Source organism: Suillus fuscotomentosus, assembly GCF_016647785.1.
Source record: "Suillus fuscotomentosus strain FC203 chromosome Unknown F5891scaffold_5, whole genome shotgun sequence".
Lineage (NCBI taxonomy): Eukaryota > Fungi > Basidiomycota > Agaricomycetes > Boletales > Suillaceae > Suillus > Suillus fuscotomentosus.
Genome location: NW_024539517.1, coordinates 240,030 through 257,361, shown reverse-complemented (window position 1 = coordinate 257,361; position 17,332 = coordinate 240,030). Strand labels below are relative to the sequence as shown.

General features: G+C 41.6%; 2 protein-coding genes across 2 annotated transcripts; both read right to left on the bottom strand.

The window, feature by feature from the left end:
* Positions 1-1,157: 1,157 nt before the first annotated feature.
* F5891DRAFT_975565 (uncharacterized protein) lies at positions 1,158-3,526 on the bottom strand (the record flags this gene model as incomplete). Its single annotated transcript, XM_041376532.1, has 6 exons — positions 1,158-1,243; positions 1,549-1,653; positions 2,042-2,074; positions 2,376-2,516; positions 2,583-3,276; positions 3,335-3,526. The coding sequence occupies 6 exons, from the start codon at positions 3,524-3,526 to the stop codon at positions 1,158-1,160; spliced, it is 1,251 nt and encodes a 416-aa protein (XP_041231685.1).
* A 1,426-nt stretch (positions 3,527-4,952) lies between these two features.
* F5891DRAFT_975564 (uncharacterized protein) lies at positions 4,953-6,096 on the bottom strand (the record flags this gene model as incomplete). Its single annotated transcript, XM_041376531.1, has 5 exons — positions 4,953-5,052; positions 5,234-5,506; positions 5,576-5,742; positions 5,816-5,889; positions 5,973-6,096. 5 exons carry the CDS (start codon positions 6,094-6,096, stop codon positions 4,953-4,955), a joined length of 738 nt encoding a protein of 245 aa, XP_041231684.1.
* Between the last annotated feature and the right edge of the window lie 11,236 nt (positions 6,097-17,332).

Below are 17,332 nucleotides of genomic sequence, written 5' to 3'. Positions count from 1 at the left end.
AGAGAAGCAGACCCGAGAGCAGGTGATTGTCAGATGAGAGATGGCTGAGGAGAACTCGTTGCTAGATGAAAACGGGAGTGATATGGAACTTGTAACTTCTATAGGTCTTGACACCAGTATCAAAAGACACTTGTTCCCACCCGACGTGAAGTGTCACAGTGGAGGTGTTAGCGGTCTTTGATTTATCTTGGTAGTGAACTTTGTTCCTTCTGGAAATGTGAGTTTGAAGGTTTGGAAGTCTACTGGGAAGACCTTGCTAATGGCTAGAGCAAATTATCAGTGAATTCTGCACATAGGTCACACACCTTGTCTTTCTGTGTTTGGCTCAAGTCATACCCAATCTTAATCTGTTGCAGGATCTCTATTACTCTTATTGGGTTGAACCAGTTGGTGTGTCTTAAATAAACACTGGACATCAACATTAGTGTGGGGAACTCAGGAATTTTTCCTAGATTTTGTTCTTCTGTATCTTCAAGTATTGGCCAGATTGGGATGCTTGGTAATTGGTTATTGGATGGAGGGATTGTTCCTGTGAATAGAATTGGAGAGCAGGGTGTTTTATATGAGGTATCTATCTTTGGGGATAGTTGCAGCTTCCTATCTGCTGTGATTACATGAGCTCCTGCTTGGGATAACGCCTCCATGTAGGCACTTATTTGCTAATTCGTGCATTGTGAGGAAACTATGAAGACAAAGTGTTCATCAGTGATTACTGGTGGACTAAGAGAGGAAAGGTTTTGCTCAGGATCTGCAGGAACTGTAACAGTTAGGTAGATGGTGCCATTATTATGTACTTGATGGCTTGTGGCTTGTGGTTCTGTATTACAGTCTCATGGTTCTGGTGCTTGCAGATTATATACTAATTGAGGGTCATCTGATGGCATGGATTTGGGTTCTGTATGTAAGTTAGTAATATTATGAATTATATATGGTTGAGGTGTGGATGGGATGACTATGGTGTTGTGTGCATAATCATGTGTGGCTTGCAGTTGTTCTAAAAGAGGCTTTCCGATCAAGAGGTTCCAGAGGCCACCCAGGCTCCTACCCACCCACTACTTCGAGGGTGAAGGCGGACCACTAGGGCTTTGGTAGAATATTGAGTAATCTCGTAGTACAAGAAATTTTCAAACCCAGCACAACTTTAATCCTTCATCCTCTCAGCAGCGGCTGGCAGATAACATTTGTAAACATCGCCAGCCACAGCGGCACATCACTGCTGGCGATGTGCGGAGCCTTAAAAATACTATAGTGGAATAGCAATAATGTAAATTATTTTAGCCTATGTCTTGCACATGTCAGAGCAACCTTCCAAAGCCCCTAGTTTCAGCGACATATGACAGGTCACACAAGAGCATTTTGGCAAGTGGCCATGTCTTTGGCAGATGAAAGTTGCCAAGGCTTTCATCCAGAGAGACCGTGATATAGTATGCATTGCTGGCACATCACTGGGGAAGACTATGACCTTTTGGATGCCTCTACTCTTGAAACCAGTGATTCAAATCATTGTTACACCATTAAATCAACTCGGAAAACAAAATGTGAACTCACTTGCAAAGGCTGGCATGCGAAGCATATCCATATCAGCAGAGACAGCAACATTGTGTAATTTTCGCGTGAGTCTAGTGTCTTCATACTTTGTGACAAAGGTTTGGCCTACAGCTTTCATTGTAACAGGACATCAAAAACAAAAAATACCTCGCTGTGATAGTCAGTCCAGAACAGCTGATGAAACCAGGGGGAGAATTTGAGAAACTGCTGCATAAATGAGAGTTCGTGTCAGATATCATGGGCATTGTCTTTGATGAAGTGCACTGCATTACTTCATGGGGGGATTTTTGTCCTGAATACAAGGAATTACAGCACTTGTGTTATATTCTGCCGTGCTATGTACCTTTCATGATGGCGTCCACAACACTTACACCAATTGATTCCTCTCATGGAAAGAGACTTCTTTATCTGCACTCAGAGAATCTTGTTACCATTCAGACATCTATTGATCATTCTAACATCAAACTTTGTGTTTGGAAGATCAAGTACTCACTTTCGTCATACCAAGACTTGGTGTTTCTGATCCCTAATGGCTGGAGCAAACAATGATCCTATACCTCCAAAATTTCTTATATTCTTTGATAATATCCAGGACATGATTGCAGCTGCCAAAATACTGCAGAAATGACTTCCCCTTGACATGTGTCACAAAATCAAATGGTACAATTCAGATATGACAACGGAGTACAAAGAAAATGAAGTTAATCACCTCATTTCGGGTGAGACATGGGGACTCTGTACGACAGAATCTTTTGGAATGGTAGGTGACCTATAATTTTTCACAATGAGCAACACATCTGAACCAGTCAACAAGGGAATGGACATACCTGATATTTTACTGGTTCTGTGATTGGCAATATAATTGTGTGCAAGTTGATCTGCCATGGTTTTCAAGTCATCAAATGAAGGCTCTGATGCAGTGAATGCATCAAGATCTGTGTGCAAGGAGTTGTGCTTTTTGGCCTCGACTCTCCAACAATTGAGTCGTCAGCAGATAACATTGTATGTGATAAGTTGATGCATGTGGCAAAAACCCGGTTTTGATCCATATATTCCAGTCTCCTTAGGTCGAAGCATTCCAATGTCCTGCATCAATACGCTGTCATCATCCCAAGCTGAAATTGGCTGCAGAAAAATGCGCCATATAGCATCTGCGCTGGCCATCTTGAGGTGGAACAAACTTGGAATAAAGATAACATGCTGAAATCGCTTCCATCGTGTGGCCTCGATTGCACCTCGCTGCTGGGCAGCCAGAAGATGTTCCCCGGTGCCAAGATCACCATGGAATAGTATGACATACTCTGACATGTTCAGCATGTCTGTGTCTGGGTCATCAATCTCTACTGGATCCTCGATGCCCCCCTGCTGCAACAGCTCAACTACTGAACATATATTGTCAGATACTGTGGAGTTGCAAACATGCATGACCCGCACAGCAAGAATTGGAGTTTTTATGACAGGAATAGCCTCAACTGTCCCTGGGTTGCAAAGCTGATTCTTGAACTGATGAAAGTATGGGGGACCAAAGTTGACGAGGTCAGAGAGCATTTTCCATGAGTTGAAACAGTCTTGATGAGACAGACCAGTTGCATCCAAGGGATCAGAATGTAGATTCAGTAGGTCTTTCCATCTGTCCTTCAGTGCTGTTGATGCATTGACGTGCGGATTGAGGGGAAAATTTTCCCACAGTGTTGATGAGCACTGCAAGTCCTCGCATGTAACACCATGCTGCAGTGGAAATAGCAGGCTGGATGTAAGGTGTATCAGTGTCTTCAGATTTACCTACAGTGTGGACCGTTTTTTTCAGGTCAACATCGAAATTGTCATATGCGTAGGCTGCAAGGAGTGTTTGGCCAAGGGCTTGAATGGCATGGCGAGACTCTGCGGACAATGATGTTATCGCTGCATTTATTGCATGCACTGATACACTGACACCCATTCTCAATAGCGTCTCAATGACTCTCTGTGGTGTATGCATGGATTGCAGGAATATTCCGAATATGCTTTGCAATGCATTCAAGTTTCAATTGGAGCTTTGCATTAAGATACTGAGAATGACAACTTTTTCTATCAAAATGAGTCAGTGTTTGACACATCTTCTTCATAAGAGCAGCTTGAGGAGTGGGTGCGACTGCATCTACAAAGTGTCGTGCAGCAAGGTTGAGTATGTGTTCCTGGCATCTGATACGGTGTGTGGCAGGCAGCCACTGGATGCCCTCTGGATCAATTTCACAAGTGACTTCCTTCATGGCAGTATCATTGTTGCTTGCATTATCAGAGGTCATCCACCCAACCTATATGATTCATTAGCTTCAGTGCAGGATAGTAGGCCAGACCTTACCTTTGCTTGGAGGTCATACATGTTGATTGAGTTAATAAGCATACACGCAATATCTTGCCCACTGTGATTGCCCTCAATGTGCTCGAAACTAAGCTGCTCGCGATGTAATTCCCATTGCTGGGGTTTGTCGTCTGGCAAATATAATGACCAGTGACAGAGAAAAATGGGTCACCGATGATTGAGGTCCAGGAGTCGAATGTCTAGAGACTTTGTTATCAACCTTTGCGAGACGTTCACATATGATGCTAACTATGGCTTCTGCGCATTTCTTGATGGTCTCACACTGCAGGCATTTTCCCATTTTCCTCCACCAAACATCCAAAAAACACTGATTGAGAAGATAGAATTCTCCCCTCATTTTGCCTGTCAAAACATTGAAAAAAAATAATTCATGTTTCAATTTTTCTGTGTGTGGGACATGATGCAAAAATTGATCATGTTCCTTCAAGGATAATGCTATATTTTCCATCTATTGTCTTTTAAATAACAGTGTAAAATAAAGTTGATTTTTTCTCTGTGTTTTTCAAATATACACAGAACATTTGAAAAACATAGTATATTTGACAAACACAGAGAAGACAATTAACATTATTTTAAGCTATTATTTAAAAGACAATAGATGGAAAATACATCATTATCCTTGAAGGAACATGATCAATTTTTGCATCATGTCCTACACACAGAAAATCATTGAAACACAAATTACTTTTTTTCAATGTTTTGAGAGACAAAATGAGGGGAAAATTCTATCTTCTCAATCAATGTTTTTTGGATGTTTGGTGGAGGAAAATGAGAAAATGCCTGCAGTATCAGTGAGCTTGGTGTGGTGAGGAATGTCACGTTCAGTAAGGCCAGGGCGAACATAGCAAAGTAAGTTTCAGAAGGCTGGTTTGTCGACCAGCTGCAGTGCCTTGTCTTTGGTCACAATGAACTCCATTATGAACTCCAGGAGTCCTGCCTTGGTGAATGTGGGTGCTTTGGTGATGAGAATAGTATCAAGGGTATATTGCCTTGAGCTGGCAATGATTCAGTGCTGCATTATACACAAAACATAAGTTGAAACTCACAGGGCCTGATCTTTGCCAGCTGGAATAGCATGAGGGTGCATTGTGATTCCCGCAGCTTGGCAGCAAGCCTTGTAGAGTTGAAAGTGGTTCTTTTTGCTGATAGATAGATATATGTTAGTAAAAGGTCCAGAGACATCATAGAAAGGACATAAATGTACTGACTAATGTGAGTGCAGAGTGTAGAGATACCTCCTCAAAAGACGTGCCTGCTCTCAGGTTCACCAGCGTCCCTACCAAACATTAGCAGAAAATAATACATTCAGTGCTAACTACATACTTGCAAGGGTTGCATACCCAGTGTGTTTCATGGCAAGTGAAGGTTGTGTAAATGTCAGCGGTATGTTCGCTCTTTCCCAAAGTAGCTTTCTCAGCTACGCCCTTGGGTTCAGTGTTGTCATCAAGTTCAGCTTCTTCTTTGGTGTCAGGGTGGTCAGTGTCAGGCTCCAGAGGATCAGTGTCATTGCCAGCATCACTGTCATCAAGGCTATCGTCTTCATCTGATGATGTGGATGATACTACCTTTTTCCAAGCTGGTTGAAGTTCAGTAGTGCTGGATAATGCATGTTTTCAGCTCATCGAGGAATAAACATTCTCGGCATCCCGCAAGCGAGCAGATGACTTGGAAGTGCAAACAGATCGTCGAGAACCAGCTGTAACTGGCACTGGTTTGTGACCAGCCTTCAGTAACACAGAGAAGGCATCTGAGCCTATGAGAGTAGTAGGCTGGGCAGGGAATAGTGGGACAGTATCTTCAGGATCATGGTAAAACACAATATCTTTCACATCCTTAAGAGAGCCATCAGCATTAAGGGCACATGCATCAGATTCAGACATTGTGTTGAGCAGAAATATCACTCACCTTGTGGGCCTTGCTCCTTTTATGCGTGACCAAAGTAAAAAAACAATCTCCAAAGCTGTATGCATTGGAGGATCCTAGAAAATATATCAGTGTAAATTAGTAATATATCAATCAGTTTATTGAGTTTATTGTGCTTGATTTAAGAGTTGATTTGTACCTTGGGCTTTATTCGACAACCGGAGGTGCAGGATGTGGGCCTCCAGACAGCATTCAAAGTCGGTGCAAATCTCGCGGATCCCAGATGTCAAAGAGACCATTGGGGTAGAAGTTGAAGTGACCATGAGTGTGCCTCACCAATATTGCAAGGAAGGCTTCAGTTTGGGGTTCAGAATGGTTTGGGGAGATCTGAACCTGAATTCGAACCGTTCGGGAGACAGCAAACCACGAACCTCATTTTGGTCCAGTGTAGAAGAGGAATGGGAAGTGGGTAATATGTGTGGTATGAGATGAACTCAAGTAGTCCTTGATGAGCGGAATATATGTTGGCCCAAGGGGATTGCTATTGAGAAGGTTCCTCTAAGTGTATATATGGAGGGAAACACTAGACCGGGCGCTTGGTCAAGCCTAGTAAGGCGTGCGATGATGAGTGAAGCGTTAGTGAGCGAAGGCGACGTGAAGTGCCGATGAGCAACAACGGCCACTGATGAGCAACAATGCATGATTTATATCAGGAGCGCGCGCTGAGCGGAAGTGGTGCACGCGTGCGGGTGGTGGAGCGCAGTGACTCTTAATGAGCCAGAAAACTAATTTGGCAGAGTTTCTAGTAATGTATGGCGGCAGCGCTCATATTGTACTTAGATACTTTAGATTTATGGGAGGGAAACTTAGATTTAGAGTCCAATGATGTGCAGGCAGAAAGATAATCATTATACAGTTTAGACACACATATATATACTAAGAATGTTAGGCGCTGTCAAGCACTAAAGCGAACCGAGAAGTGAAGCAGATATGGAGTAATATGTAATCTAAGGGTCCATGACAGAAAACATATGGAATATGGCCATAAGCACCAGAGATATGTCAGAATAAATGGAAATAAGTCAGGAATATGCACCGACAAACCGAACGGACATGGAATGGATGGACGGAGGATGAGCGATGGAACCGAGCCGATGAAGCATTTGAGCACGCTGAGTGAGATATGAGTCATGCTATATTAGGAAGTGATGGAGACATTGGGATTTTAGATCCCTGCAAGCCCACAGAGATATTAGTCTCTACACTGGTTCGGCCAATATTGGGAACCATGGACCGGACCATGGTTGAACCTGACCAATGGTCCGGTTCAAACCGTAGTTCGGAACCATCCAGCTGCTCACACACAGCACTGAGCAGGACATCAAATTTTCAGGTGTCATCAACCCAAGGTAAGTATTTTTTTTGCCTCCTGTAAGTTCCAGCTAACATATTCACCCTTATCTTACAGGAAATCTATTCTAGTGCTGGTTCCTCACTACCCCCTACACCTTCTATACTCCCCTTCTTGAGGGATTGACTCTGTGCTCATTCCAATCCAGCCAGCTCAAGGCATGCTTAGGTTTACGCGACCCCTTATACCTGATGCAGTCTTTCAACTGCCCCAACCTGTACTATGCTGCAGTACAGCCTAAACCGTTGAAGGTGAGAAATCTTGACTATAGGTAAAAACACTTAAACTAAGGGGCTCTACAGCAAGACCAGGACACGAGAATAAGGCTCAACCCAAAGGACAAATATTGAGAGAAGTTCCTTGTTAATAAGGAGAGGGAGACTCTGTGAACTAGATGGGTGATGACAGGCACGAGAAGATAACATGCATGAAGGTGTACATAAGGCGCTGTCTTCTTAGATAGATGATCTATAGATAAACACCTATAGAACCAAATATCTCCACGGTCAGTGATTCAGACAAATACCAATGACTGATAACGTGGTCATTCATGGGTGGCTTGTCTTTGCTCCTAAGATACAGTCAGCAATGTACAGCTCTGCACAGAAGTCAGTAGTCAACAATCAACAGTCAACAGACAATCCAACAGTATGCATATGAAACACAGTGATAACAGAAACAGAACCCAATCGGTCAGTGATTCAATAACAACAACAACAACAACAACAACAACACAATCAGCAAACTATCAAGAGACACAGTCACTCTAGCAATATAAAGATGACACAAAACAAATAGACACTCCTCCTAACATTTCACACAGCAACAATGATTCGTACACAAGCTTAGTGCAGCAAGTTGTGTGAAGTTACAATGATAATCCCCCTCAATAACAAAACAGGTGAGACTACTGTCAGACCTAGTCAGAGCTACCATAGCACTCTTAGCCTAGTATTGAGCCTGCTTCCAAGGAACTCACAATGAGTATTCAAACAGACTCAGGAACGGGCGACCTTGGACTTCAATACCAAGTCCTCTTTTCAATAGCTAAAGCCTAACTTACAAATGACCACTTTGACCCAGTATAACACGCAGATGTCTGAGGTCAGTGATTTCACTGTCAACACCTAAAGTCCTCCCCACAAGACTATCCTAAGTCTTCAGTAGACAAAGAGACAACACCAAACCTCTGGGTAAGAATGAGACTGAAACTTTGATACTTGAGAGAAAGTTGATAGGAAGAAACAATGACACAATCAGAATGCTACAACAGAAACACCAACACAGTCACTTCACGGAGACTGTTAGCAACAACGATCACAACACACAGAGATAGCGATCAAAAGAGATGGTCAGCACACACAGTCACTAACACACCACAGACAGACTTTGAGAGACAGAGAGAATGAAACAGAGAAACAGAGATGTTAGTTTCACAGTTATAAATCTCAGACATGTTTCCAGAGAGACAGATAAAAAGAAAAACAATCTCAGAGACAAAGACACAGACACAGACACAGACACAGACACAGACACAGACACAGACACAGACACACATAGATAAAATGAAACAGAGAATAACAGAGAAACAATCAGAAGAAACAGAAAAAAAAACTAGTCTTGCTAGTCATCAGACATAGTGAGCTCAAGGTATGTGCTAGATGTTCAACACAGTGAGCTCAGATATGTTGTGCTGGTTGTTGAGCACAGTGAGCTCCAACCTTGATCTGCGCTTGCTGAATGTCGATTCACACTTCACTTACAATTTTATTCTGAGAGGGTAAAGTAGCACTTGGGCATTTACTTGGCAAGAAACAGCTCCTTATATAGACAAATTGGTGGCTGTACTACTAGTTTCTCGTACTTAAAGTTGTAACTTTACTGTGATAGTACCAAGTCACACGATATCTTTGAGTCAAAAAGTAAATATTCATAACTCTTGTTGGTATAATAGTGAGTCAGCAAGAGCTGTGTATAGCCCATGGGTCAGGTGATCTTTGACGACTCAGCTAGTCAAGAGTGAGTAATGATTACATAATGTGTGCATATGTTTGTGCAGCCTGTGGCTGATGAATTGATTGATAGCATAATGACATAAGATGCGTATTTAAGGATTTGTAAGCTTTCCCACAAGGTAACCTTATGCAAACATATTTTTCAAAGTCACCTGATATGTGCGAGAATCTTTCTGAGTCATCCTCATGGCTGACTAAGTAGAACTCATTGCAGAATTAAATGTACAAAAATATTCAGTCCACTCGCATGCAAACTTGAAAAATGAAGAAAAAGATGAAAAATATTCCCTAGCCTCAGTATGACTTCAGTTCAAAGGGAAAATGGTTTCATGGTAAATTCTGGGGTATAGGACTCATGGAAGAGTATTAGTTGTCCATGCACCGAACCAGTTTGGTGCAGGTCAGCATGCATGAGCGAGAGATGCGAGGGGCACGCGCTGTCATGCATGGTATGTGATTCATACCATGTCAGATATATAGAGAGTGATAAGGAAGATATGAGAGACTGTCTAGCCCTTTGTCACTAAGTTACCTCTCTATTTTTCCTTTATTTCATTGTCTTGTATTTTATTTCTCACTTTACAGGCTTATTTTACCTTGTATTTGTATCAAGCATGTGACCTTCTGTTTATTTCTCATTGTTTATTTTTATTTGGCTTCTTTCAGCCACCAAGTTTTGTATCTCTATTTATTTCTGACTGTTTATTTATATTTGGCTTCTTTCAGCCACCAGCTTTTATTTGTCATCACATCATGTGACTGGGAAATATTCTGGTTTGTAACATTATTTAAGCTGACTCAGCATGTTTAGTCATGATTGGCCATGCTTTGTAACAACATTTAACATGACTCAACATGTTTAGTCATGGTTTGTCATGGTTTCTAATTTCTTTGTAAGATTACACTGTATTTGTAATGTACTTAGTAATAAGCTGATTCATCACCTGGTTTGTAAGCCACATTCTTACCAATCCATCTGATTAATCATGCTTAGTAAGGGGGTTCCCAAAAGGTATAAAAGGACCCCATTTTCACCCATGAAATACAATCCTCCCACTTGACTCTTATCTCAAACCGTGTGAGACCACTAAGACTTAAAGTGCAGGCCAATATAAGTGCCTTGAGGTAATCTAAGATATCATTATCTATTCTAAAGTTATATACTACCTTACAGGGGTCGACTATATAACTTTCATTATCGTTATTCTACTCTAGGTTATATACTACCTTACAGGGGTTGATTATATAACCATTGAACAGCTCTCATTCTAAGCTTTACGTGTATTCATAAGACTCTCCCTTTCAACGGAAAGTGAGACACATCTAAGGACGACAAAGTTGAAACAGACTTTCATAGGTTGAAACACGACCTACTAGGCTGAAACAAACCTAACAAATTTATCCAGAACACAGAACATTCCACAACAACTTCGTATAAGACTACACAAGAAGAGGACAACAAACTAAATCCTCCCAAGAACTCACCACGTTACCTCCCACAAAGTAGAAAAGTCGGAGACCGTGGACTTAAGGACTGGCAAGAAGTCTTCACCGTGTATAATTGTGTTGTCATTATACACAACTTTCATATAAGACCCTTAAGTAACAAGACAGCGCTACGAGCGATAAGGGAAGAGCTTTCAAGTAGAGACGAAGCGCGAGCAATAGTCAGTAGAGAAATAAGATCTGCTTTCAAGTACTAAGGTGCTCTATACACTTTTGCAGTAGACAGATATATGGGGGGGTAAGTACCAGAACCAAAAGAACCTTCTCTCTATCTAAGAAGGGAGATTACGGTATGTGGTGCGCTTCCGAGCGCGGTCCTGAACCGAGTAACCATATCAACTCTAAATATATTCTAAGTTCAAATAGACTCTCTGTATGTAAGCGCGGAGGTCGGACAAAAGGTTCATTAATTCAATGAAAGAGATAAGAATAACGCACCAGTAAATCAGCAAGGACATGAGATGGATGGACAAATGGTAAGAGTGTGAAGGCCTAAAGGGATGTGTGCGAAAGGCGCAAGTGCGTGCAAGATGCACAAGTGAGGCGCATATGCAGGGTGCGCTCGAATGACTGGTCCTTCAGATAAGAGCTGGTACATGTAGGGAATTGAGTGGATAATAAGGCCGTATATCCGGCATTTAGAGGTGCAAGTCTCTACACCATCCATGAAAAAGGTGGTTCAAGCCATTGCTGGTTTCATCAAGTCACAGCATGCTACCTATACATTGTGCACGGCTTCTTGAAGTTGGAGTGTGAGCAACTTGCTGAGCAACTGCAAAACGACTATGGCTTATCTGCCAAACATTACCATGCCAGTATGGGCCCACAAGAGCGCAGCACCACTCAAGATCCATTGTTCACTCAACTTGAGGCTTGAGGTGCAGCAGCATCCTGGAAAGCAGCTTGAAGCTAGCCGTACTCTCCACAACTATAATGTCATCTTTCACTTTACCTTATGTCTCTGCAGATTTATGTAGATCTTTTTCATGTGTCCTCCTCCCCTCAGCACTTATTTAGTCCCTCCGGTATTCACTATGTACAGCTGATTTCATTCTCATGCAGACTCCCTTTTTTATGAATGTTAACATTCGAAATATGATGTATATCTACTATGGGTTGCTTTTTTTTTACCTGATGTACAACTTCCCCCTATGAACATACACTTTGAAAATCACAAGTGTTTGAATCTCTGACTTTGTGCCAACATGTGCCAAGCATGTTTTGAGCAAGTTGAAACCAACGTTAACTGAGAGTTCAAAGTGTGTTAAGTGTGTTAAGTGAGTTTTCAAAACCTTCCAAAACCTATTTTGAGTATCACTATTGAATATTAAGCCCATTTCCAAAATTTAGTTACAAATATTAAGATGCATCCAAGGTTACAATTGTTCCTGCATATTTTACATGACATTTTTGAGGGCATATGCAGGATAAAGTTACATATCAGACTTAAGATCTGCCCAATTGACAAGCCCAAAAACAAATTAAAAAATTAATCATCATCTGTCAGTGCAACAAATTTGTTTACAATTTGTAGATATGTCTAAATATATATACAAGTGGCCCTCTGAGAGGTTCACTTGATTTAATAGGTGGACCACCCCTCAATTCAATAGTATAGCCATAGTTAGTGAGTGTTATCTTCTATTCTTTAGTTTGTGTGAGTACTACTATTTTTTGAAAATACCTACAAGACATTTGATACCGCCCAATCCAATCCACTATTCTGTAGTTTGTGTGAGTACTACTATTTTTTAAAGAGACCCGCAAGACATCTGATACCACCCAATCTCCATCATAGCTATGGAGAATTAGATGACATTGCTTGGCCTGGGTAAGTTAGTATCATCTCAAAACAAAGATCAATGCCAGCATTTACCTTCTGAAAAACCAATTTTAAATTTTCAGGTAATTGTGATTTCCAAGTCTTCTTCACACTGAGGTGCTCATGAGCCAGATGTATGACAAAGCTTTGCAGGTTGATATCAGCTGCTCTGAAAAACCCTACAATAGCATATACACACACGAACTTCCTTGTACTCCAATGGAGACCAGCCTAATGTCTCTTGCAAGTTGTAGCCCCCTCATTTAAGATGGCTTACTTCACCTGGAGGTTTCGAGATTTTAAGGGGTAAGGAAGATATAAGAGGATTGGGCAGTAAGTCCAATTGTGCGACAGCAATTGAATTGACCTCTTTCTGAAAAACTTTGTGCTGTGTTAACAGGGGAGGGCTCAGTGCACATTCTGGAGGGAAATTACAAAGCATGGTGAGAGGCGAGAAATGGTGAGTGTATCACCAGTGCAAGTAAACTTTAGGCATGGAATACAAAGTTAGATGAATGCCAGCTCTGCACTCAGTTTGATGGCACTATTTATGTCAGTGGTTCATGTTGATGAAGTCCCTGATCCCAATCTAATCCATTTCACAATAGAAGCAATCACCTTAGGATACAGACAGTGATATAGGGAAGTAAACAATACAAAGTTCAAGAGTGAACAACATAATCACGCCCGCAGAGTACAAGAGCACTGTATACAAGGAATACCAAAGAAGATCTGGCAATACAAGGAATATCAAAGAAAATATGTGTCATATCCCGTGTTCCAGACCTGGACCTATCACACAAACCATTTTCAGATTTCTGGATCCAGCCGACTTCTATCTTCTGTATCTGTTCCCTTCTCAGTTAGCCCCTGTACTTAATTTCCATCTTCATTTAATTGACTTCTAATAGACTAGTGTTAGGCATTCCATATGCTCCATCCATAGCCTCATATAGCCTCGCACTGCACTGACTGATTCTCCATTAAGTCCTCAGTAGTATATAAACCCTGTAGATTCTCTGTAGTTCCTTAGTTCGAATATTATCTTAGACTCTGCTCATTTCCTTCTCCGTCCAACTTGAGTTTCTCCTCTCATCATCCTCTGTTAGTCTTAGGATTGACTCCTATAGACTTCTCACCTCTGCCTCTACCTCTGGTAGTCCTCCGCTATTTGCTTTCTAGTTCGGACATTATCCAGATTAGTCTTATCACTCATTCCTGAATGTCTGCTGGAACACCCGTGCATTGGACATTGGACCCTGGACATTGTCCACTAGCCTTCAGAAGTTAGGGGCACATACTCAGGTAAGGGGTACAGCACATGAGCTGAAGCCAAGCCCTTTGGATCCAACCCTTGAGCATGTTCTTAACAATATGGCAATGTGACAACTGTAGATATACATGAACAACAATCACATTCAAGATTGTTCAGTGTCAGCATTCACTACAAAATAGTATCTGGAAATGATTTGTTTCCTCCCTTCTGCATTGCAGGATAAGAGAGTGGCAAAATTAAGTTCTGACTGGAGCCATGAAATCTACACATCAAAGGTACTAATGGCAGATGACAAAGATCTTGCCAGGGAAATCTTCAGGATAACCTTGGAAGACAAGGTAGCAGTAGAAAATGATGATTATGTGGATTCAAAAAGTATTGCCTTAGGCATGTCACAGATGAGGCTTGCAGATGAGGCCATCAATGATAGAGAGCCTTCAGCTCAGTATGAAGATCAAGCTTGGCAAGACTATTGTATACTCTATCTCCTCGATCATGAAGCCAACTATCATGTCCACATAGTGACAGATGTCATAAATATGCTGGATTCAATTGGGGATGAGCAAGCACTGGTGACGCTCTCAAAAGGACATACATAGTCAAAGAAGTCATTGGGAAAAGTTATGAATATGGATATAGGAACCAACACTTGTAAGGAGAAATATCATCACACATAGCTCCAGTTGTTGCAGGACACCAAAGAGGCAGCAAAGAGTATTATGTGTGTAATTGCTCACAGAATGAAACAGGATCCAAATCTGAAGAACAATGCATCAGAGGCTGTTGAAACAGGTGAGAAGGTACATATACTTATAATAAACACACTAAATCAGTATTCAGACTGCCACTTAAGACGATTTAACAATGCCAGATCTGCCTTACTCCTGGCTATATTCATTGTGCTAGTATTGAATATCTTGGGCCATGTTACCCAGCCATAGTGTAACACAGCTCTTGGACTCTTGAATCTTTTCTTGAAGACTATACTTGGTAACACTCCAGAAGGACATGGGTCAGAGGGATGGATCCCTCATGATATCTGTTCTGTGAGAAAGAATTTTGACCTGGAAGCCATTACCAAGACATTTGCCACCTGTGCCAGATGCTCATCCACATACCCTCCAACCATAAGGAAGACATTGCCAGCCCTAAGAAAGAAGTCATCTTACCCCAAATGCTGTTTCTACAAGAAGTACTAAGGAAGCAAGCCATGTGGGCAATTACTGGTGAAATGTACAAAGGAGGGCAATCAAACATCATACATACCTGTACGATCCTATATTGTGTAAGACTTCAACTTATTCCTAGCCAGTCTACTGAGCTGTCCTAGCATGGAAGAAGCTATGGACCAAGGAATGATGCTAAATGATGATCTACAAATATGGGACATTAAGGATGGTATAGCAATGAGAGAGATACTAAGTCCTGATGGGAAACCATTTATGGATGGTTTGAAGAGAACTGATCTCAGGTTAGCATGGAGTCTCTATAAATTGGTTCAACCCCTATAGGAATGAAACCTCTGGCAAGAAAAAGTCCATTGGGTCAATCATGATGGGACTCCTGAATCTTTCTCCGAACCTCCAGTACAAAGCAAAAAATATGTACCTGGTCGGCATCATCCCAGAGCCTAGAGAACCAGCTCTTGAAGAAATTAATCACTTTCTTCGGCCAGTAGTCAACTTCTTCCTACCATCCTGGAAAGATGAGATCTAGTTCACCAAGATAATAAACCATACAGCTGGTAGGCTCTCCTGATCTGTTATTGTGGTTACAGTCAATGATTTGCCGGCTGCATGCAAACTGGCAGGCCATGCGGGCTGTGTTGGCTCCTGAAGTCAGATATCACAGACTTTGACTGGGAAAAATGGAGGTGATGTACACTCGAGGAACATAAAGTGGCAGCAGAAGAGTGGGTAAATGCAGAATCAAAGGTGGAGCATAACAAGATATTGAAACAACATGGAGTGAGATGGTTAGAGCTTTTGCAGCTATCATACTGGGATCTAATGAGGTTCATTGTGATCAATGACATGCACAACCTATTCTTGGGATCAGTTTAACACCACTTTAGAGGTTTAATTGTAATAGACAAGCAAGCAAGCAAGGAGTTAAGGAAGGGCCAGCAAAGCCATGTTGAGTTGAAGGACTTACAGATGGGCAGAGATACTTTGATTTTGAACCCTACCATGTCTGCTATAACCCATCTCTGTGTAGACATGCTAGAAGCACTAGTTCAAGAATATGGGGTGGTCTTGCTGGATACACCATGCCCTAGGAAAAAAGAAATGGTTGAGGCACTGCTAGTAAGTTTATAGTTCAAGTAGTGAAAAAATTACTCACTGGAGCTTTACAAAGTATGCACTCTCTGAATGTGCCCCTATGGATGTTGATTTTGGAGATGGTCGACTGGGTGGTTATGATCAGGCATTTATTGCTAATGAATTGGTACAGGAATATGCTGCACAAGGAAATCAGCAAAAGATGGACCAAAGGGATCGGAAGTACTGTCAGACAATGAGATAAATGCTATCCAGGAAAAGTTGGGAAACATTCAGAGGCCAACATGGCACCATGGCCCGCCAAAAAACCTAGGAGATACTGTAGACAAGGAATGTGTAGTGTACAAAAATGGGTGGTATGAGATGACTCAAGTAGTCCTTTGTGTGTGAGCTAATGTCAGCCCAAGGGGATTGCTACTGAATAGATTCCTCTAAGTATATAAAAGGAGGGAAACACTGAACTGGGCACTTAGTCAAGCCTGGTAAGGCACACACCAATGAGCGAAGTACAAGTGGGTGAGAGCAATGTGAAGTGCTACTGAGCGATGATGTGTGACGACACATGCTGAGTGGAGGCAATGTGTGCATGCAGGTGGTGAAGCGAAGTGACTCTTAATGAGTCGGAAAACAAACTGACAGAGGTTCTAGTAATGTATGATGGTAGGCACTCATATTGTACTTAGATACTTAATGTTGGTTGGCATATATGACAGAAAAGTTAGACTTAGAGTCCAATGATGTGCAGGAAGAGAGATGTCCATTATGTAGTAAAGTGCGAGTATATATATTCTATTTATGTAGTGTTAAGCACTGTCAGGTGCTAAAGTGAACCGAGAAGCGGAGCAAATATGTGATAACATGTAATATAAGGGTCCATGACAAAACACATGGAATATGAGCATAAGTACCAGAGATGTGTCAGAATAAATAGAAATATGATAGGAATATGTACCGACAAACTGAATGGACATGGAATGGACGGATGGAGGATGAGCGATGAAACCAAAGATGCATGACTGAAGTGCTTGTGCATGCGAGCAGCCAATGAAGTGCTAAGTGTGCTGAGGTGAGATATGAGTTGTGCTATAGTTGGAACATGATTGAGATATTGGGAATTTAGATCTCTACAAGCCAACAGAGATATTAGTCTCTACATCTCATAGGAACTTAGCTTCTGACTGTCCCCAGTCAGTGTATATAGGAGCGGATGGACTTAGCCAATTTTTGACAAGGAAAGTCACGTGATT